This window comes from Trichomycterus rosablanca, chromosome 5 (assembly GCF_030014385.1).
Source record: "Trichomycterus rosablanca isolate fTriRos1 chromosome 5, fTriRos1.hap1, whole genome shotgun sequence".
NCBI classification, from domain to species: Eukaryota; Metazoa; Chordata; class Actinopteri; order Siluriformes; family Trichomycteridae; genus Trichomycterus; species Trichomycterus rosablanca.
This window is the reverse complement of record NC_085992.1, coordinates 19,434,351-19,459,071: the sequence shown is the minus strand read 5'-3', so window position 1 is coordinate 19,459,071 and position 24,721 is coordinate 19,434,351. Positions and strand designations below refer to the sequence as shown.

At 39.9% G+C, this 24,721-nt stretch overlaps 1 protein-coding gene and 1 pseudogene across 1 annotated transcript; both read left to right on the top strand.

Annotated features, from left to right (window-relative positions):
• Positions 1 to 5,002: 5,002 nt before the first annotated feature.
• Positions 5,003 to 6,586, top strand: LOC134314745 (putative nuclease HARBI1). Its single transcript, XM_062995438.1, has 3 exons — positions 5,003 to 5,739; positions 5,831 to 6,109; positions 6,276 to 6,586. Exons 1-3 carry the CDS (start codon positions 5,003 to 5,005, stop codon positions 6,349 to 6,351), a joined length of 1,092 nt encoding a protein of 363 aa, XP_062851508.1. The 3' UTR covers positions 6,352 to 6,586.
• Positions 6,587 to 16,353: 9,767 nt separating this feature from the next.
• On the top strand, positions 16,354 to 19,513 carry LOC134314744 (glycine N-acyltransferase-like protein 3; annotated as a pseudogene).
• Positions 19,514 to 24,721: the final 5,208 nt, after the last annotated feature.

Genomic DNA, 24,721 nt, shown 5'->3' with positions numbered 1-24,721 from the left:
ACTCTGACAGGAAGAATAGAAACGATTAGAATGAATGTCCTACCAAGGTTGCTGTTTTTATTTCAATCACTGCCTATTCGGGTTCCTAGCTCTACTTTTAAAGTATTAAATAAATATATATTAAAATTTTTATGGCAAAATAAGAAAGCTAGAATTAAATATAGGACACTTCTTTGTCCAAAAGACAAAGGAGGATTAAATCTACCTAATTAAAAAAATTACTACTGGGCTGCACAATTGAGAGCGGTAATCATGTGGATAACTTAAGAGACAGATGCAATATGGGTGGGAATGGAGCAAAGGTCATGCCAAGTGGTACCATTGGAGTCACTTCCATTTTTAACAGAAAGAACACAGAAAATTAAAAATAGGAAATGAATGGATCAGGGGAACAATGAAAATATGGACAGTGGTGCGAAAGAAGTTAAAATTATCCAATTCCATTTGTAGAGCCACTAAAATAGCAATAAACCCAGATTTTGTACCATCTACTATGGATGCAGGATACAAAATGTGGGCAAACAATGGGTTAATATACCATTGCACAACTGTTCAGTGGGCAAAACATGAAGTCATATGAACAACTTGGACAAGAATTTGAACTACCAACTCACAACTTTTATAAATACCTCCAAGTAAGACATTACCTCCAGAAACATAGGGAATGGGAGAATATTTGCCGAGAATCATCAAAAATAGAGGAATTATTAATGACATATGCAGAAGAAGAGACTAAAAAAGGAATAATATCTAAACTGTATAAAGCATTACAGGCAGACTCTGAAGATAATAATATAGAGGTTAAAGAAAAATGGGAGTTAGAGGCAAATATTATAGTAACAGATGACGAATGGGAGGAAACATTCATAGCAGGCCATAAACTAACTAATAGTCCAACATGGAGGGAATTTGACTGGAAAATAAAAATGAGATATTTCAATACACCTTCTGTTACATCAAAATATAGTAATACATCTGAGCTATGTTGGAGGAACTGTGGACAAGTGGGGGACTTGAAATTTTGGAAAAGAGTTCAAAAAGAGATTACTCAAATTTTAGGAATCAGATTTGCATTAGACCCTGCACTATATACAGGTCCTTCTCAAAAAATTAGCATATTGTGATAAAGTTCATTATTTTCCATAATGTAATGATAAAAATTAAACTTTCATATATTTTAGATTCATTGCACACCAACTGAAATATTTCAGGTCTTTTATTGTTTTAATACTGATGATTTTGGCATACAGCTCATGAAAACCCAAAATTCCTATCTCAAAAAATTAGCATATCATGAAAAGGTTCTCTAAACGAGCTATTAACCTAATCATCTGAATCAACGAATTAACTCTAAACACCTGCAAAAGATTCCTGAGGCTTTTAAAAACTCCCAGCCTGGTTCATTACTCAAAACTGCAATCATGGGTAAGACTGCCGACCTGACTGCTGTCCAGAAGGCCATCATTGACACCCTCAAGCAAGAGGGTAAGACACAGAAAGAAATTTCTGAACGAATAGGCTGTTCCCAGAGTGCTGTATCAAGGCACCTCAGTGGGAAGTCTGTGGGAAGGAAAAAGTGTGGCAGAAAACGCTGCTCAACGAGAAGAGGTGACCGGACCCTGAGGAAGATTGTGGAGAAGGGCCGATTCCAGACCTTGGGGGACCTGCGGAAGCAGTGGACTGAGTCTGGAGTAGAAACATCCAGAGCCACCGTGCACAGGCGTGTGCAGGAAATGGGCTACAGGTGCCGCATTCCCCAGGTCAAGCCACTTTTGAACCAGAAACAGCGGCAGAAGCGCCTGACCTGGGCTACAGAGAAGCAGCACTGGACTGTTGCTCAGTGGTCCAAAGTACTGTTTTCGGATGAAAGCAAATTTTGCATGTCATTCGGAAATCAAGGTGCCAGAGTCTGGAGGAAGACTGGGGAGAAGGAAATGCCAAAATGCCTGAAGTCCAGTGTCAAGTACCCACAGTCAGTGATGGTCTGGGGTGCCATGTCAGCTGCTGGTGTTGGTCCACTGTGTTTTATCAAGGGCAGGGTCAATGCAGCTAGCTATCAGGAGATTTTGGAGCACTTCATGCTTCCATCTGCTGAAAAGCTTTATGGAGATGAAGATTTCATTTTTCAGCACGACCTGGCACCTGCTCACAGGTGAATGGTTTACTGACCATGGTATTACTGTGCTCAATTGGCCTGCCAACTCTCCTGACCTGAACCCCATAGAGAATCTGTGGGATATTGTGAAGAGAAAGTTGAGAGACACAAGACCCAACACTCTGGATGAGCTTAAGGCCGCTATCGAAGCATCCTGGGCCTCCATAACACCTCAGCAGTGCCACAGGCTGATTGCCTCCATGCCACGCCGCATTGAAGCAGTCATTTCTGCAAAAGGATTCCCGACCAAGTATTGAGTGCATAACTGAACATAATTATTTGAAGGTTGACTTTTTTTGTATTAAAAACACTTTTCTTTTATTGGTCGGATGAAATATGCTAATTTTTTGAGATAGGAATTTTGGGTTTTCATGAGCTGTATGCCAAAATCATCAGTATTAAAACAATGAAAGACCTGAAATATTTCAGTTGGTGTGCAATGAATCTAAAATATATGAAAGTTTAATTTTTATCATTACATTATGGAAAATAATGAACTTTATCACAATATGCAAATTTTTTGAGAAGGACCTGTATACTAGGTATACCACCTGACATTGTGACTGACGGGGACATGATATATTTATTAAGAATTTTGCTTCTGGTAGTAAAGAAAGCGATTACAGTGTGTTGGTTAAAACCTCAACCACCCAGCATTGTACAGTGGAGAGATATGGTTAAAAAGGTTTTTATTATGGAGAGAATTACAGCAAGATTACAGCTAAGATCAGATTCGTTTAACAAAAAATGGTTACCAATAATGCTTGAAATGCAAGAACTGTAACTACCTCTTCTCTTAATTATTATTATTTATTTATTTATTTATTTTATTTATGTTTTTACCACTTTAGTTTTTTCTTCTTTGTGATTATGAATGCATCTCATACATGTTGGAAATTTGTATGTATTGTTCTGTGTGATAAATAATAAAAAAAATCAGTTAAAAAAAAAATATTACCTCAGACCACAGGTCACTTTGCATCTCTAACTCACAAAAAAAAGAACAGAATAAAACACACCTTCCATCTTAAAGCAAAAAAAAGTAAAATAAATAATCCATGTTGCATTACTGACAAGTTTTCTGTAAAAATAAACACATCAAACTGATTTTTTACTTAATTACATTCAAATCAGGCGTCATGTCACCCACCCATATACAGATATGTATTTCGACCATAATTAGTGTGATTGCAGTAAGGCAATCACACTATTGTTATCCGTTAGTCATATTATTATGTTTCTTTTTATTATTCCACCTGTTTCTTGTCCGGTTAACTTGCCCCGCAGTTTTCAAGATATCGATGCCGTTCCAACGCCAAATCGTCCGGCCCGTTGGTGTGACGCGGGCTTATATACAGCTTTTGCATCCGCCCGCCCGTTCGCCCGCCACGCCTGCTTTTGTAGCCTTTTTTGGTCACATTGACTTCCATTCATTTTTGATAAAGTTTGAGATATCGACGCCATTCCAACTCTAAATCGGCCGGCCCGTTAATGACACCACTTCTTGAAGACAGCTTTAGGATCCGCTCACCCGTTCACGCGCCACGCCTGTTTCTTTGTGTTTTTTGGCCAAATTGTCAGGCTTTTTTCATCCACAATTTTCGAAATATCGACACCGTTCCAACTCTAAATCATCCGGCCCGTTGATGACACCGGGACATGGATGCAGTTTTTGGATATGCACACCTGCCCGCCCGCCACGCCCGTTTTTGACATTTCCAGATATTTGACATTATTGGATACGCCCGCCCGCTACGCCGCAATCACACTCGCATTTTCTCCGGAAATGCAATCTCTAGTTATTAAAGCTGTTTAAACTAGGTTAGAAAAAGGGGGTTTATTAACTAGCCAAGTGTTCTATACGTTTTTGTGTTGCTTGATGTATGCATGGGAATTTTCATAGTTTCATAGACTCAGCTTCTACAGCTAAAATATTCCAACAAAATGCTGAGTAAAAATGGGCTGGACCTGGGGAAATGCTGAGTGACATCCGAGTCGCTGCACCAAAGTAAAGATGCGCTAGAATTTCCTTTGATGTATGTACAGCGCATAGCCAGTGCTATTTAAACTCAGAGAATCCTGTATGTTCAGTCTTCTAGTTTGTGTACCAAAGCAGAAGCAGTTACACCATGTTTGTGCTCAGTAAGGACGAGTTGAAGAAAGCAGAAGAAGTGCTCAAGCTTTACTTTCCTCACTCTCAACAGGTGGGTAATAATAATAGTAATGATACTACTAATGATAATAATGATATTACTTATAATACGAATAGGTTACTACTTTTATGATACCACTACTATTACAAACCCCGTTTCCAGAAAAGTTGGGACGTTTTTTTAAAACGCAATAAAAAGAAAAAGTTCATTTTATTGAATCTTTATTAAACTAACAAAAGTAGAAACAAAGGATTTCCAGTATTTTTTTCAGTGTATGTTGTAAAATCAACATATTTAGAATTTGATGCCTGCAACACACACCAAAAAGTTGAAACTAAGTCTAAGGAGTAAAATAAAATATTCAAGTTACAGCGTTTTGCAATAAACAGGTGAACTGGTAATAAGTGAGGGAATTATGATTGCATATAATGAGCATAAAAAGAGGATCCACCAAAGGAGTCTTTATGCTTGACTAGCCTGTCTGCAGTCCAGGGCCCGTATGTATCAAACTTCTTAGCGTGGAATTTTGGACTTAAGTGCTGAAAAATTCTTAGATTTGCTCCTAATCACCGAGTTAAGTGTAAGTGCCAGTTATCAAAACTCTGAAGTCTAAGAATCACTCTTACTCTCCCGAAAAGTTAAGACTGCTCCAGAGGTCTCTTAAGTTGTTAAGAGTCGCCACCGGGGGACAGAGATGGCACTGAGAAGACAGAGACGCGTGCGAACCTTCCAAGAGCGGAAGAATGTCTTTGAAATGTTTGATGACTTTCAGTTAATTAAACGATATAGACTGGACAGAGCAGGAATCATATTTGTCACTGACTTAGTGAGAGATGTCATCTCACCATCAACTACACGCAGCAACGCCATCCCAGCTGAATTAAAAGTAGTGCTGATGCTTCGTTTTCTTGCTACAGGAAAAATGCAGCAGTGTAGTGCTGATGATTTGGGACCATCCCAACCAACAATTAGCCGAGTTGTCATGCAAACAATTATGGCACTTACAGCGCGACACATTGTCACCCGTTTTATTGACTTTCCAACAACACCCCGTGTCATCCAACAGAAGCAAACCCAGTTTATGCAGATAGCTGGATTTCCAGGAGTTGTAGGTGCAATTGATGGCACTCACATAAAGATCATTGCTCCCAGCATTAATGAGGATGTTTATGTGAACAAAAAGAGGTACCACAGCATCAACACTCAAGTTGTGTTTGATGCAGAATACAACATTTTAGATGTTGTACCCAAATGGCCTGGGTCAACCCATGACGCTCGGATTTTCACTGAAAGCGGCCTGAACAAACTCTTTGAAACAGGACTTGTGCCACCCGGATGTCATCTTTTAGGTGATAAAGGATATCCCTTACGCAGGTGGCTGCTCACACCGTTTTCCAGAGCAGTGACGGAAGCCCAAATCAACTACAATAGGTATGTCTACTATGTTATCCATATGTATTTTCTTTTTGCATAATCCTAATTTAGGCTATAGCTAATTAGTTTTCGTGAAATCATCTCACAGGGCACACCGTTCTACACGAAGTGTGGTAGAAAGAGGGATTGGCCAGTGGAAGCGCAGATTCCACATTTTACATTCTGAAATTCGGTACAGTCTGGAAAAAGTGTGCCGAATCATAATGGCATGTGCAATTCTGCATAATATTTGTAAGAAGCGCAACATCCCTTCCCCCCCAACACTGGAGAACCGTGATGACGGTGATGAAGATGGAGATGAGAGCACCCCTGCCAGCACACGTGATGCGACAGGCTACAGACAACACTTTGCAATCCTTCATTTTAGGTACAGATTTCAATTTTATGTATAAATATGCACAATAATTAGGCATCAAGATAAGCATGGCTTTACATTTTTATTGTTCTTCCTTTCGTTTTTTTAGCGCTAGACTATAATATTCATACTGCAATTTCAATACTTTAATTTGTAGCTTTAACTTTTGCCTTTTCAGTTCCTGTATGTCATTCGGGAGTGAGTCCTTTACCAGACCTCCTTCAGACGCCCACTCTTCCTCCGGCCAGTCATGACTTGAGGTGTTTGGAAGCTCGGTCAAAAACGGAGGAGCAGATGGAGAATCTGTGCTCAAGCCAGCAGGGTCCATAGCACGAGCAGCTTCTTCATTACTGACGATGCAATCAATTTGAAGTGATAATTAGCATCACAGTGTTTGTGTGAAAATGTAAATAAATGACTAAAAAAACTTGCCTTTGAGATAGGTTTTCAAATTTCAATAATGCAGGATCCTGACCCCCGTCCACACCACAAATCACTGCACTGTCTTCCCCGAGGATACGCTGTACCACTTCACAAACTGCGCTAAGAGGCTTTCCCGGTGGTCCACCGCCTGAATGTGATTCAGTTAGAATGTATACAGTCTCCAAAATAAATCATAGAAAATATATGAATAACAAAAGAAAGAATGGAAAATTATACATACCAGTGCGTGTCATATAGGACTTATAGGCGGATATTTCTGTGCGGCTTTTTGACAGAATATTATACCATTTCTTTTCACAGTCAGATGGTGAGCGAATGCAGGCAACATGAGATGCAGTCATAAGTCGTGAGATTTCCTCCCAAGCATTTTTTTTGTCCGCACTAGTTAGTGTGGGACTGAACTTCCCTTTTATAATATTTTTTCGTTCTTCTATTAACTCTACAAGTGTAAGTGTTTCCTCCTCTCTCCAGTTCGGTTTCCTTTTACAATCCATGGCTTTAGTGATCACAGCATCAATGAAAGCTTTTAAATGCACATGACAAATTGTTTAATCAGCCTAGCACCTGTTTCAATTTGTCACCAACAAATAAATGATTGCAACAACATGAAGACTTGTTTTTATTCGGATTATTTATTAACAACGTGAATACAGTGTTTTATTTCAGACATTCTTCACAAAAATAATAATTGCACCATTCTTAAGTTAAATGTGAAAGTATTTCAACATTTTTAAAACTTTGATCTTGACTTTTCTCAGGAAATAATCTTAAACTTGAAATCCGATGCAGTGATTGGTTCTTGCCGGGGGTTTGGAAATGACGTCATCCCAGAATCAGCTTTGCGGCACTGACAGGTGTCGTAAATTAGCTCTTAGACTGACACTTAAGAATTACTCCTACACTTCGCTTAAAGTGAGACTGAGAGGCTTAATAAATAATTTTTAGTCTCAGCTTTTAACTAAGAATAATTTTAGACTTAAGTCCATTCTTAGCAGCATTCTTAGGAGAAATTTTTAAGAAGTTTGATACATACGGGCCCAGATCTGTATCCTTTTAAAAATGTACGGAGCAGCATAAAGATGAGAATCAGATGACTATTGAACAGCTAAAGTCTTTTTTCAAGCATAAATAGACAAAGATACCACTTGAAAAACTGCAACAACTAGTGTCCTTAGTTTCCAACCCATTAAAAAGTCTTATTAATAGGAAAGGTGATAGAACACAGGGGTAAACATTCCTGTGTCCCAGCTTTTTGGAGTGTGGTGCATGCATCAAATTCTAAATGTTTTTATATTTATAAAATACAATGATTGCATTGCTTTTGTTTCTAATTTTATTAGTTGCATAAATATAATTATAGATAATTAACAAATCAGATTATTTTTATTTTACAAAATGCCCCAACTTTTCTGGAAATGGTTTAAATACTAATTATTATAGTAATACTAATGGTACTTCTACTAATAATACATTTTTAATTTTAATAAAATTAAAGTTAATAATACTACTACTGATGATAATTCTACTATCAATAATAATAACACTTCTATTACTTTTAAATATGATGCTACTTCTAATAATACTTCTACTGCTACTACTACTACTAAAAATAATACTACTCATACTAATAATACATCTACTACTTGTTACATCTGCCTGTTAAGCAGGACGAAAGCACAAAAATGTTTGCAAGAGATGAAACAAAGAAACACCAAACAAACAAAAACACGTGGAACAAAGAACTAGGCAAAAACTGTAAATAAGAAATATTCACCTTACAAGACACACTATGAATATGGATCTTTAGACTGAAGGCTAGACTACATTAATGCTAGGATAATGGCTATACTAATTAAGTCAAAGTCAAGGCAATTTTATTGTATAGTACTTTTTGTAACCGACATTGTCTCAAAGCAACTTTACAGCATCTAGGGCCAAAAGACCAAAAAGCCTCGTTGAGCAAGCCATGGGTGACAGAGGCAAGTAAAAACTACCTTAAACTTACCAGAACAAACCTTGAGAGGAACCAGACTCAGCAGAGACCATCCTCCTTGGGTGGCCTGGAAAATAGTTTTAATTAATAGAATTTACGCAAACCATACACACACAAAATTAATCTAAATTAAAAAGTTATAACTAGTGAAAAGAATACACAAGCAATTGAAGTTCTTTATTATTCAGTCCAATTTGTGATAATGTCAACAGTGAGGCAAACACAGCAGTTTTCTGTCATATCTAGCAGGAGCAGCGTTCTTGGCACAGCAGTCTCAACTGCAGGTGGGTAAACGCTTCTGTCAGAACCACCTCGGGGTAAACAACAGGAAAATGTAGGTAATTTGTGACATGAAATCATTTAGATTAAAATGTCAGTTTAGCAGAAAACAGCATGAGACTCTGGCACCACTAGTTATTACAGCAAAACTAAAAGGGAGAGCTAGCAGGTAACACAGTCATGAGGGCTTTCGCAGGACATCAGCGCCCACCTCCTGCACCGTCAATAAACCTGAGTGATGGGACAAGAGAGGCAGATTGACAGCAACCCAACATTCCTGATCACCACAGCAAGGACAAGGACATGAGGGACAAAGCACTTTGAGGAAACCAGGGCAAGAACATAAACAAGGACAAAACAAAGACAACACTGTGACTATGACAAAAACAAGGACTAAGAGTATAGAAACATTAGCCATCAAGGAGGGTATAAGGCTAACCTGTTCAATCTTACTTCAACCTGACAGCCCTCAATGTGAACAAAGAAACAGAGGAAACAGGTGGTAATTATGAACCTGAGGGCAAATCAAGAGTCAGGTGTCCAAATACTTTTGGTCATATAGTATATATCAAGCAGACTTGTCATTATACTTGTTTGGAGGAAAACAAGGCACACCTCAAGAGGTCGCACATAGTGTGGTATTTACTGTTCCATTGTTTGTGTTTTACTGAACCCTGGGGAAGCAAGGTGGTGCAGTATTTGCCCCTTGTTAAAAGATTCAGATCATCAAACTTCTTCTGATATTGAACTAATGAACCCAGGTAAACACAAAATGCTTCTTTTAAAAATTATTTTATTTATTGAAAGAGGAATGCTGTTTATTTAGTGCTCAACCACAATTATGAAGGCAATGGGCTGGTAAAAGGGCTTTACCTGCTTCCTGCTGCTGATCTTTGTGCCAAGGTTTATTTGTCACATACATAGTCATACACAGTACAACTGATAGTGAAATGCTTTTGTGACTGCTCAGCCACAGTAATTACAAAAACTACAAATAGTCAAAATATATATTATACAAAAAATATAGAAAGGTTTTTAAATGTAAAGTGTAGAAAAATGTGAAAAATTAACTATAATTTAAAAAGAGCAATTTAAAGTGAACGTGTGTAAAAGTGACAAGTGGTACAGAAACTGTGCAACATAATGCTATACAGATGTGATTACTATACACAAATACAAATTCATATATACAGTATATACAGTGAGGAAAATAAGTATTTGACCCCCTGCTGATTTTGTAAGTTTACCCCCTTACAAAGACTTGAACAGTCTATAATTTTTATGGAAGATATATTTTAAGAGAGAAAAAATCCAGAAAAAAACCATTAAATAAAAGTTATAAATTAATTTGTATTTAATTAAGGGAAATAAGTATTTGATCCCCTACCAACCAGCAAGAATTCTGACCCCCACAGACCGGTTATGTGCACAAAAGGCACACAAATTAGTCCTGTCCCTTTATAAAAGACTCCTGTCACAGAATCAGTTTCTTCCGTTCAAATCTCTCGACCACCATGGGCAAGACCAAAGAGCTATCAAAGGACGTCAGGGACAGGATTGTAGACCTGCACAAGGCTGGAATGGGCTACAAGACCATCAGCAAGAAGCTTGGTGAGAAAGAGACCACTGTTGGCACGATAATTCAAAAATGGAAGAAATACAAGATCACAGTCAATCGCCCTCGCTCTGGAGCTCCATGCAAGATCTCACCTCGTGGGATAGAATGATTCTGAGAAAGGTGAGGTCAGTCCAGAATTACACGAGAGGAGCTTGTCAATGATCTCAAGGGAGCTGGGAGCACAGTCACCAAGAAAACCATTAGTAACACACTTCGCCGTAATGGATTGAGATCCTGTAGTGCCCGCAAAGTCCCTCTGCTCAAGAAGGCTCATGTACAGGCCCGTCTGAAGTTTGCCAATGAACACCTGAATGATTCAGAGAAAGCTTGGGAGAATGTGATATGGTCAGATGAGACCAAAATTGAGCTCTTTGGCATCAACTCCACTCGCCGTGTTTGGAGGCAGAGAAATGCCCAGTGGGGATGGTGTTCTTGGGGTCATAGCCAGCATTTCTCTGCTCCCAGCTCCCTTGAGATCACTGACAAGCTCCTCCCGTGTAATTCTGGGCTGACCTCACCTTTCTCAGAATCATTCTTACCCCACGAGGTGAGATCTTGCATGGAGCTCCAGAGCGAGGGCCATTGACTGTGATCTTGTATTTCTTCCATTTTCGAATTATCGTGCCAACGGTGGTCTCTTTCTCACCAAGCTTCTTGCTGATGGTCTTGTAGCCCATTCCAGCCTTGTGCAGGTCTACAATCCTGTCCCTGACTTAACTCGTACGTTCCCGGAGCGTCAATGCATTTACCCGCAGACGCTGAGTGTCTCTTTGCTTCTATGGGGCTGCATGGGCGGGACTTCAAAACTCGCCGGTCATTGGATAAATGCCACGATTTTGTCCCGCCCAGCGTCTGGGCGGGTCTGGACGCTGAGCTTTTGCAAGATGATTGGAGGATCAGTCGAAAGGCTGAATCTTGCTTTGATTGACAGCTGTCGCTGGGAGCTTCAGTACCATCGCGGATTTTGCGAGTGAAGTCGGAAGACAAACTGCAACCCATTTCATGCCATTTTCTTGAAAACTAACAAAGGGGAGAATTTATACATTTATATATAAATAAATTGACAAATTTTATGATGTAAGCCGACAATGAGCTTCCCCTCTTTGAAAGACTAGCAGCCGCCACTGATATATACATATATATAAACTGTATACACACATATGCTTATATACACATATACAGTATATACAGGTCCTTCTAAAAAAATTAGCATATTGTGATAAAGTTCATTATTTTCCATAATGTAATGATAAAAATTAAACTTTCATATATTTTAGATTCATTGCACACCAACTGAAATATTTCAGGTCTTTTATTGTTTTAATACTGATGATTTTGGCATACAGCTCATGAAAACCCAAAATTCCTATCTCAAAAAATTAGCATATCATGAAAAGGTTCTCTAAACGAGCTATTAACCTAATCATCTGAATCAACGAATTAACTCTAAACACCTGCAAAAGATTCCTGAGGCTTTTAAAAACTCCCAGCCTGGATCATTACTCAAAACTGCAATCATGGGTAAGACTGCCGACCTGACTGCTGTCCAGAAGGCCATCATTGACACCCTCAAGCAAGAGGGTAAGACACAGAAAGAAATTTCTGAACGAATAGGCTGTTCCCAGAGTGCTGTATCAAGGCACCTCAGTGGGAAGTCTGTGGGAAGGAAAAAGTGTGGCAGAAAACGCTGCACAACGAGAAGAGGTGACCGGACCCTGAGGAAGATTGTGGAGAAGGGCCGATTCCAGACCTTGGGGGACCTGCGGAAGCAGTGGACTGAGTCTGGAGTAGAAACATCCAGAGCCACCGTGCACAGGCGTGTGCAGGAAATGGGCTACAGGTGCCGCATTCCCCAGGTCAAGCCACTTTTGAACCAGAAACAGCGGCAGAAGCGCCTGACCTGGGCTACAGAGAAGCAGCACTGGACTGTTGCTCAGTGGTCCAAAGTACTGTTTTCGGAAATCAAGGTGCCAGAGTCTGGAGGAAGACTGGGGAGAAGGAAATGCCAAAATGCCTGAAGTCCAGTGTCAAGTACCCACAGTCAGTGATGGTCTGGGGTGCCATGTCAGCTGCTGGTGTTGGTCCACTGTGTTTTATCAAGGGCAGGGTCAATGCAGCTAGCTATCAGGAGATTTTGGAGCACTTCATGCTTCCATCTGCTGAAAAGCTTTATGGAGATGAAGATTTCATTTTTCAGCACGACCTGGCACCTGCTCACAGTGCCAAAACCACTGGTGAATGGTTTACTGACCATGGTATTACTGTGCTCAATTGGCCTGCCAACTCTCCTGACCTGAACCCCATAGAGAATCTGTGGGATATTGTGAAGAGAAAGTTAAGAGACACAAGACCCAACACTCTGGATGAGCTTAAGGCCGCTATCGAAGCATCCTGGGCCTCCATAACACCTCAGCAGTGCCACAGGCTGATTGCCTCCATGCCACGCCGCATTGAAGCAGTCATTTCTGCAAAAGGATTCCCGACCAAGTATTGAGTGCATAACTGAACATAATTATTTGAAGGTTGACTTTTTTTGTATTAAAAACACTTTTCTTTTATTGGTCGGATGAAATATGCTAATTTTTTGAGATAGGAATTTTATATATAGGAATATATATATATATAAATTAGATTGTGCAAGTTGTGTAAATTTAGTCCTGAATGCTATTTTCGTTGAGGACTCGAATTGCTCGTGGGGAAAAGCTCCTCCTCATCCTCTCCGTTTTGGCTTTTAAGACACACAAGCAATTAGAGTGCATGTGCAATAGCTCTTACTAAATTGGTAATGCCACCAGTAATACCTGCCCTTACTTAATGCTTTTAGACAATATCTGAGAATTATTTCTAGTGTTCCTCTGCTTAATTATGACTGGCATTCAGTAAATTCCACTTTTTCTCAGCTGTGCAAATATGATGGTAGGAAGTTACACAATGACTAGATAAGAAACTTGATGTGGTGTGGTTCCACCCTCTAAAGATTGAACTTAGCATATAATTTAGCACACATTTTAAGAAAAAAGGGTAAATAAACATTAATCTAAATAAATTATTGTCCTTAAGATCACTAAAATTTTAGATATAAACACGTAAAGATCAAGGGCGTAAGCTTAAACTGAACTGCCACTGCATCAAGAACTGCCACTCAACAATAGCTGATTATTACTTTGGCAAACCTTTGTCAAGCTCTACAATACAGAGTTACATGCACAAATGCCACTTAAAACTTACCTGTGCAAAAAAAGAAACCTCATGTTAACCATGTCCAGAAGCTGCGTCGACTTCTCTGGGCTTGGAGGCATCTAGGATGGACCATCACATAGTGGTAACGTGTATTGTGCTCAGATAAATCAGCATTCCAGGTCATTTTTAGAAAAAATGGATGCCATGTGCTCCAGACCAAAGAGGAAAAGGACCATCCAGACTGTTATCAGCAACAAGTCCAAAAGCCAGGGTCTGTCATGGTATGGGGCTGTGTCAGTGCCCTTGGCATAGGTCATTTACACTTCTGTGATGGCAGCATTAATGCAGAAAAGTACATTGAGATCTTAGAGCAACATATGCTGCCTTCAGGACGACATCTTTTCCAGGGACGTCTATGCTTTTTTCAACAAGACAATGCAAAACCACATGCTGCACACATTACAAAGTCATGGCTGCAGAAGAAGAGGGTACAGGTACTGGACTGGCCTGCCTGCAGTCCTGGCCTGTCCCCAATAGAGAATGTGTGGAGAATTTTGAAATGAAAAATGCAACAACGACGACCCCGTACTGTTGCACATTTGAAGATGTTTGCAGGAAGAATGGGACAAAATAAAAGCTGAAACACTAAATCGCTAGGTATCCTCTGTGCCAAAATGTCTTTTAAGTGTGGTGAAAAGTAATGGCAACGTTACAAAGTGGTAAATGCTTTACTGTCCCAACTCTTTTTTGGAATGTTTTGCAGGCCTGAAATGCAGGAATTTATGTTCATTAATAAATGAAATGAAGTTGAACAGATAGAACATGAAATATCTCAGGTTCATACTGTCTGCAATGAAATAAAACACTGCATTTTTGTTTTATTTTGGTATGCATACAGCTATTGATTACGGGCTTGTAGCCCATAAGTCTTCGTGTACATGATTTAGTTATTCTCTACATGATTTAAGTGGATCATTCTCAGCAGAGCAGTGACACTGAGGATGTATGCTGGTATGAGTGTATCAGGCTAGATGCAGCGATGTTGCTGGGTTTTTGTTAAACAAAAAAAACAGATTTAGCTGCTACAGTCAAGTAGTACCCCAGTTAGGCCAAAATGTTTGGGAGCCAGGCCTTCTCATCCAGCAGCAGTGCCAGACCTTACAAATGTTGTGTAAAAGCCTTTCCAGCAGAGGGCAGAGTGAAGAGGTGGGGTGGGGGTTGGGAAAATGTACTCCATAATAATACCTAAAATTTCAAAATAAGCCCATGGTCGTATTCGTGGTTGTGATATATTTTGGCCATATATTGTGTAAAACACATGTTTAATAGACATTGAATGGGGAATGAATAAAGATTTTTATTCATTTATTTTATTTTGTAAAATAAACTACACTTGTTAAGCTTATAAGCACCAAACAGCTAATGTAATATTTCTTGCTATTTTTGGCTCTAGGTGTATGGTTATGTATTTTTGATGAATCGGGTAGTTGCTGACCCCATAGATGTGCTAGTGGACCAGTGACCAGACTTCAGTGTGCTCCTCGTCAAACCAAAGCAGCAGCAGGTATAACCCAATATGATTTTAATATGAAATTACTTTGTGCCTTCAGTATGGCTGGAGTTTCTAGACTCCCTGTAAAAAGATTAAAATTTGACTCTGACTTAAACAATCAAATTTAAACAGTTTAAACAGTCTCAGGCCTAAAATACGTGTTTTAGTGCCCCTCTGTGCAATGGTTAAGGTATTAGACTATAAATCAGAAGGTTGTTGGTTCAAACACCACCACTGCCTTGAATTAGGTCATACAATTGTACGTTGCTTTTGATAAAAGCATCTGTCAAAATTGTCTTCATTGAAAATGGGCAGGGTTTTTCTCATTAGGCATGTGTATAACACTTTATGCTACAGTAATTCACAAACTGCTGATATAATAGTTAATCCTCAATTCTGTTATTGACCTGTTTGGGTGGCATGGTGGTTCAGTGGGTAGCACTCTCGCCTCACAGCAAGAAGGTCTGGGGTTCGATTTCCAGGTGGAGCAGTCTGGGTCCTTCTCTGTGGAGTCTGACTGTGTGGGTTTCCTCTGTTGCAGTCCAAAGACATGCAAGTGAGGTGAATTGGAGATTCAAAATTGTCCATGTTTTTTTTGTTTGCTATTTTGTTTATGCCCTTTTTTCTTCCAATTTAGCGTAGTCAATTTTATCTTCCGCTGCTGGAGACTCCGGTCGTGTCGGAGGAGGGTATATTTGCATGCCTCACACTCCCCCCTTCTTATTTGCCCACACGTTTGGTGAATTCGTGCAGGAGAACCATGCACTGATCTCCATGCTCCTCCACTTTCTGTACAGATGCCTCGGTCTACTAACCAAGGTCCCTACACAGCGTTAAAGACTCCACCCACATTATTTCAGTCTTTTACCCTCTCAGCAGACTTTAAATGGCCAATTTGTCTGCTGCAGGCTTTGCCAATTATGCCTGCTAGATGGCGCCCAGCCGACTGGTAGCAGAGCTGAGGTTTGAACTCTGGAGTTCAGAATCTCAGCTAACCGGCAGCAGAGCTGAGGGTTGAACATGGGAGTTCAGAATCTCAGCACTGATGTGCTAGTGGATTATCCTGCTGCGCCACCTGGGCACCCATGACTGTGTTTGCCATTACAAACTGTGTAACCAGTTTTACACAAAATCTTGTGTAACCAGTAACTACCTGTCCTGTCATGAATGTAACCAAAAGTGTGTAAAGCATGATGGTAAAATCCTAATCTAATATAAACATTGACTTGTTTCTCTTATTTACAGAAGGTGGATGTTTGCAAAGATCTGTGTATATTTACCAAGGACGAAACGTCTATGTAGGACGTACTATCTGGGACTGACATTCTTGACTGGAAGCAGTACTTTAATCAGTACTTTAATCATTTTTTTATCATTATATAACATCATTATATGTTTTCTACAAAACAAAGTTTTGTGCTGTTTTCTTCACTTCCAACATAAATATTCACTTCGGGTTTACATGAGATATTCTGTATATATTATGCAAATGATGTTTTTAGACACTTTACATCTTTCACTTATTTTTTTTATTTTTTTTTACGCTTATGTTTCTAACATTTACCTTTTTTTTACGCATTTGCACAATTTTTACACAGTTACGTTTACACTCCTTTTCAGGTATTGAATACAGTTATGAGAAGACAATAAAACTGTAGCGTTAAAGAGAGGTGTGCCAGTAAACAAACAAGCTCTGCCACATGACGAAACTGCAAGTGCCAGGTAATTGATTTACTACTAGACTAGCCATTATTAAATTGTTTCTTAATATTTTCATTCAGATCATGGTTGGGTGTCACCCAGAAACACTGGCATATACTTTATATTGCCAAAAGTATGTGGACTCCTGTTGAGACATCTCATTCCAAGACTATAGTATAATAAGCCATGTCTATACAGTACTTTGCTTTGTGCATAGGTGCACAGTCATGCTGGGACAGGGAAGGGATGTCTCAAACTGACACCACAAAGTGGAAGTATATCATTTATATATAATCGATTTTGTACCTGTTAGCAGTAATGTGGCTAAAATATCTTAACTTTGTTGGGGGGGGGGATGGGGGTGTCCATTTGCTTTGGCCATATAGTGTACCAAGACCAGGGACCAATCCATTGCAGGACAACACCCTTGCACATTTACTTACTGACTGAAATAAAAACACTGATCCAAACATAGCATGGCTTCATACACTTTAACCATTAATAATTCACTCACACACAATTTCTATCTACATCTACAGTCATCCCTTAAATGTTTCAGAAGGTGGGTGCTCAGGTGGCACAGAGTGATAAGTAGGTAGCACACTAGCGTCGAGATTCTGAACTCCCAGGTTTGAGTCTTGGATCTGCTACCAGTTGGCTGGGTGCTCCCTAGCAGGCATAAATGGCTAATGCCTGCAGCAGACAAAATTGGCCTCCAGTCTGTTAGGGTGGAAAGTGACTGGATTAAACAGAGGGGTGTGGCTGTGTGAGGATCCTGGTTGCCCAGGGCGCCTGCACACCGGTGAGTGAGCGCAGATGTCGGGGCGTGGCTGTCTGTGGGCTAAGTCGGTCACATGCAAATCCACCAAGGTGTGGGTGTATAAAAAGGAATCGGTAGACTGCGCACACATCGGAGGGAGTGTGTGTCAGTCAAGTCACCCCCTCCTTGGGCACCGAAGATACTGTGTATAAATGCATAAAAATTTAAAAATTAATTGCAGGGTAACACTTTTACTTACATAGGGGCACCTAGAGGCAGCCAATAAACCTATCAGCATGTTTTTGCAAAGCACCTGGAAGAATTGGTGCCCAAAGGCAACATTCCTGGGAACCCTAGTTTAATCCTTACTCATGGTCACTGTCTGTAAGGACTTCTTCCTGCGTCTACATTGCAAGGCCATAGCCATGAACTGAACGTGTAGGGGGGCAAAACTACCGGGAAGGAGTGGGAAGTGTTCTCATCAGGTATTGATTCCTGCCATAACGTTACGCAGAGTTAGTGAGTGGAATATGTTTATTTAGAAGTTTTACATCTCATTACACATTGTTGGGGTCTGCAGTTTTCTCTCCCAAAAACATGCAGTATAGGGTGGTCTTAATTGCACTTAGGTGTAAGTAAATTAGTTTGAGAATGCGATGGACTGGTTCTCCTATTGAGGCTGTTATTTTAACAGCGGATTGCACTGAAATTATGTAATTATATACTGTACAATAATTAAACACCTCTAAAGGGTTTGAAATTAATCTTATGTTATATTTTACTTTTTCAAAATAAGGTCAATATTCTAGTTAGGCCTATATGATAAAACATTTAGGATGTGCTGTGTAGTGTAATGTAAATATATAAAATAAAAAAATCTAATAAATACATTTTGATAAACAAATTAGGGGTGTTTGTAATAACCAACATTGAACAGCTGTAAATTACACTAGTCCATTACCGCCGGGATCCAGGTTATGAACCCCCAGTGGTATCAGCTACTTGGGCATGACAATGTGGGGCATTCTAACTAATGAGTAATAAGTTTTAAATCACCATTTACATAGCCACACCCACCCTATCCTGGTGAGATGCAGGAGTAGCCTGGTCAGGAGGCACCTCACAAAGCGTAGAACCTCTAGGTACCTCAATCTTCAACACTTGGCCCAGTAGTCAAGAGTAAAAGGATAAAGTGGCCCCCCATGGGGCAGTAGTTTAAGGGAGATGTGTCTTCAATGTAAGCTGTAATTATTCTAAAGCATAATTGGTGGAACTTAAATGCAGTATGAATGGCCATACATACACACATTGTTTGTACATGCAATTAACTATAGATGCTCTATATTTACCATTACAGTTGTGTTTTGATAACCTAAAATATATATAATTCAATGAACAGTGCAACTACTGCTACATGTTGAATATGAACATGAAGGATAATCCAACTTTTCTTTATTTTTCTGCAGGTTATCTGTGGAGGCGTCATCACTCAATGAGTCTCACATTGCTCTCGTCAATAGCACTTGGAAGTTTGGCAGTGAAGAATTTAGTGAACAAATGGTCAGAAACATGATTCTGAACTTTCCCTCTTACTGTGTGTTGGATTCAGAGGGTCAGCCAGTTTCATGGATATTAACCTATTCATCCTGTACACAATGCCAGAGCACAGAGGGAAAGGCTATGCAAAAACCCTTATCATCACACTGTCAAATAAACTTCATTCAGACGGCTACCCAGTGTACTGCTTCATTGAGGAGGAGAACCAGCTATCTTACAGACTTTTTACCAGTCTGGGTTTTACAGAGGATCTGTCTTATAGGACTGCTTGGATTGAATTTAATCGAGTGTGTGACTCAATGACAATTTTGTGTGGAAAATATCTCAGATGAAAAGTGCTAGTCTTGCATAAATGAAAATTACTCAAAACTAAGCCCAGATTTCAGTCATAAATGTCTACATTTATATTATATGCATTTACATTTAAATGTTAGTTAGTTAGTTAAAGACCAATTGGCCCAAGTAAATATTTTACATTTTGAATATTTTGCTAAATGTATCCAAATGTATGCATTTGAATGCTAAGTGTCTCAAACAAAGATGACCTTATCTACAGTAGATAAGTGAAAATAAAGTAACTGTGTGCAGTTCAGGCAATGAATGTTGTGAATATTGTGATATAACTCAATAGTATTGTGATATAAGTCAAAATGCAATAAAAAAAATGGGCAACTGAAATAGAAATTGTGTTACAATTATTGTGATGTGCTGTGTGCCATTGGAGACAAATGGTTGTCAGCTTTAGAATGTGATAGCTCAGTCATGATGTTTGTGCGTACATGGTCCTGCCGTGCCTTTATGTTGATAGGATGTCAAAACAGTTTATTGCATGGATCATTACAAATATTGATAGCCTTTTAAACACCTTGAAGTCCTTGTTGGAAGATAATTGTAAAGTTAGTGGTGTAAGTTTGCCAGTTTAAAAGCAACAACATTTGCAGATAAATAAAATGCTGCTTTCTATCTACTGCTGAAATGATAAACCTGTGGTCTTAAAGGAAAGTAATAATTTTTATGTTAAGCTTTTTTTCTTCCCATTTAAACCTAAATTTAAAACCATTTATTATAATGAAAATGTGCTGAAGTTTAACCATTACTTCATAACTGGTTTAAATGGGAAGAAAAAGAATGTAACTAAAAATTGTTGGACCACATGTTCTTCATTTCAGCAGTAGAGAGTACCTATGACCAGTAATAACTGAAGGAGGTTTGGTGTTCGTAGGTCGCTGTTGTAGTACAATAAGCCATGTTAAGCCTTTTTCACGTTAAACGTTTTAGACTTTACTTTAGCGATGTATGTGGCCAAAATACCTAACCACAATAATAGGAGGCGGTGTCAACATGTAGGGGTGGTTTCCCAGACAGGGTTTAACTTAAGCCTTAGTCTGGAATAGTTAAATATGTCTTTAAAATATGTCTAAATATGTCTAAAATATGTTAAATATGTCTACACATCACTATTAAAGATCAAATCTGCAGTATGGATATTGAGCTGTTAGCAGTTAGCATGAGGCCATATTATTTACCTCGGGAATTCTCGCATGTTATCGCGATAACTGTCTACATTCCCCCCTCTGCTGACGCGAACTCGGCATGTGACGTCATCCACTCAGTCACAAGCAGACTGCAGACACAGCATCCACAGGCTCTCATCCTGATCTCTGGGGATTTTAATCATGCTCCCCTGTCCTCCACGCTCCCGAATTTCAAACAATATGTGAACTGTCATACAAGAGACAATAAAACACTGGACCTGTTCTATGCAAACACCAAGGAGGCATATAACACTTCACCTTTCCCCCCCTTAGGCAAGTCGGATCACAACCTGGTTCACCTTGTGCCTGTTTACAAACCAGTTGTTCAAAGACAGCCACCCAGTTTACAGGATGTAAGAAGCTGGTCTAACGAGGCTTATGAAGCTTTGAAAGACTGCTTTGACACAACAGACTGGGATGTTTTTCTTGAATCACACGGCGAGGATGTTGACAACCTCACAACCTGTATAACGGACTATATTAATTTCTGTGTGGATAACACTGTACCAACCAAAACAGTACGGTGTTTTTCTAACAACAAACCCTGGGTTACTCCGGATCTTAAGGCTCTTCTAAATAAGAAAAAGAGGGCGTTCAGATCTGAAAATAAGGAGGAAATGAGAAGTGTACAGAAGGAGCTGAAAAAGAAGATCAGGGAAGGCAAAAACAGCTACAGGAAGAGGATGGAGGACCAGCTGCAGCAGAATAATGTAAATGGAGTCTGGAGGGGCCTAAGAACAATCTCGGGACTTAAGGAATCCAACAGACAGTCTGTCGGAGACTTACAGTGGGCAAACGACCTTAACATTTTCTTTAACAGATTTGATCAGGCACTTGCTCCCCCCACAAACACCATGGATCAACTCTTGCAGCTGCCCCCAACATCTACTGTTTCTGTTATGCCTACCCCTGGGCTATTAACACCTCACTCTCAACTCCTTTGTTCATCTTCACTGCAACCTTCACCCACCACAGTTCAATGCTTCACACCTCCACCTTCAGCACCCAGCACCCAAGCCTGCTCTTCTCTATCGTTCACCAGTGATCAAGTGAGGAGGGAATTGAGGAAGATGAAGGTGAGGAAGGCTGCTGGCCCTGACGGCATCCACCCCGGGCTCCTTAGACACTGTGCGAACCAGCTGTGTGGGATAGTCCAGGTCATCTTTAACCTAAGCCTGAAACAGGAGCGAGTTCCAGTCCTCTGGAAGACATCATGTGTAGTGCCCATACCAAAGACTACACATCCCATTGATTTAAATGGATATAGACCAGTGGCACTGACCTCTCATCTGATGAAGGCCATGGAGCGACTTGTTCTGGACTATCTCCGCCCACTGGTCAAACCAGCGATGGATCCGCTACAGTTTGCCTACCAGCCAGGCATTGGGGTGGATGATGCAATCATCTACCTTCTTCAAAGATCCCTCTCTCATCTTGACAGGGCAGGAAGCACTGTGAGGATCATGTTTTTTGACCTTTCTAGTGCATTCAACACCATCAGGCCCACTATACTGAGGAACAAGATGGAGAGTGTAGGGGTGGATCATAAACTCACCACATGGACAGTGGACTATTTAACAAACAGACCACAGTATGTGCGGCTCAAGGACTGCGTTTCGGACACAATCCTCTGCAGCACTGGGGCTCCACAAGGGACAGTCCTGGCCCCATTCCTCTTCACCCTTTACACCGCGGACTTCACCTATAACACAGCAACCTGTCACCTTCAGAAGTTCTCCGATGACTCGGCTGTTGTTGGCTACATCCTGGATGGAGACGACAGTGAGTATAGGGAACTCGCCAAGAACTTTGTGGACTGGTGTGGACAGAACCACCTTGAGATCAACACCAGCAAAACAAAAGAGCTGGTGGTGGACTTTCGAAGGTCTAAACCACATCCACTGAAACCAGTGAGCATCCAGGGACGGAATATCGAGATTGTTAACTCCTACAGGTACCTGGGTGTTCACCTTAACAATAAACTGGACTGGTCAGATAATACACAAGCCCTGTACAAGAAGGGCCAAAGTAGACTCTATCTGTTGAGAAGGCTCCGCTCTTTTGGAATACAGGGGGCCCTTCTCAGCTCTTTTTATGACTCGGTGGTGGCATCGGCCATTTTCTATGGTGTTGTCTGCTGGGGCAGCAGCATGACAGCAGCAGACAGGAAGAAACTGGATAAACTGATTAGAAAGGCGAGTTCTGTCCTGGGCTGCACCCTGGACTCGGTGGAAGCAGTGGGGGAGAGAAGGATGATGACCAAGCTGTCATCCTTAATGGAAAACACTGATCACCCACTGCATGAAACTGTGACTGCACTGGGCAGCTCCTTTAGCGACAGGCTTCTTCACCCGCGTTGCTCAAAGGAGAGACATCGCAGCTCCTTTCTTCCTTCTGCTGTCAGGCTATACAACCAGCACCGTCCCAAACGTAGACAATTACCATCACAATAATTCACTTGGTTTTTAGTACTTCTCTGTGCAATTACTTTTAAATTATGTGCAATACTTGCTGTACCTGCTGTACTTTGTGCAATATTTTTTAATAACTGTGCATTTGGTTAACTTCATCTATAAATACTGTTTATATTTTTGTAATTTTTACTTTTGTAATTTTTTGTAACTTTGCACTTTACTGCTGTACTTTGTGCAATATTTCTAATAACTGCAATATTTGGTTTAACTGTTTATATTTTTGTAATTTTTATATATTCTTACTATTTAGTATATGTGTACATACATGTAAACATTTTGTAATTTTCTATTTTTTGTATTCTTGAAAGCTGCTGTAAACACTACAAATTTCCCCCTGTGGGATAATAAAAGGCTATCTTATCTTATCTTATCTTATCTTAAAAAGGACTTTCTGAAACACAGATTAACTACTGATTACTATCACCTGGACTATGGAGTCCCAAACTAAAGTAAACAAACTTAATTTAAAACCACCTGTGCTAGTCTGAATTAGGTGGCGCAAAGCTGCCTATAACATGGAATTGATCCAGAAACACTCAAAATTGATTGAACTGGAGAAGCAAATATAAGTATGACCATGGCAGCAGAGAAGAGACTGTGATCAAAAAACTTTACTGAACATAAGAAAACTCTGTTAAAGCAAATAGTTTCAAGACATCCAATAATTGAGGATAATCAACACACAGCTGTAAAATGATAGAAAAAAAGATTTATTTGTTCATTACATGTGAAAATGTATGTGATCTGAACAGAAGATAAAAAGGTTGGATAATGTTGAGATTATCTACTTAAAGAAGCACAATGCAAAAGCATCTCTTATGCAAGCTTTCTCTGGGGTCTGTTGTAAATGGTGGTACATCTGGATTGTCATCCTCTTCTATTGGAGGATCTGGGCATCCACGCTGTTTCAGGTAGTTGTGTAGAACAGCTGTTGCAATGATGACAATGCAGCATCTCCCTGGCTTGAACCTAAGTGTAAGGTACTGAAAATGACTCTTTCAAACACCAAACATGCGCTCTACTAGACCCCTAGTGCATATATGAGCCTGGTTGTAGCACCATTGCTCAGTTGTTGTTGAGCATACCCACTGTCACCAAGCAATTTTTCGTTGTGTTCTCCTCATTTAAATTGAGTGTACAGAGATGAGTTAAGGAGAATATGGTAATCATGAGTAGCACCTTTCCAATGTGCAACAATGTTTGAAAACAGTAATTGGAGAGTGCATACACAATGGAAAACCAATTCTTGCAGTTTCTATATTCCTCAACATCTGGAGTAGTTGTTATGGGAATGTGAGTTCCATCTATGCAGCCTATGACTCCTGGAAAGTTCCCATATTCATAGAATTGTACCTTGTAGGTTACCTGGGTTGTAGCATCAGGGATGTTTATGTACTGTCCTCTTAGTTCACAAATGGCCCTGCATACTCTGTGAATGACTTTACATACTGTTGGTTCACTGACACCAAATAAATCGCCAGTTTCTCGATGAAAGGTGCCACCTTTCATGGAACAAAAGTTCTGTAAGGCT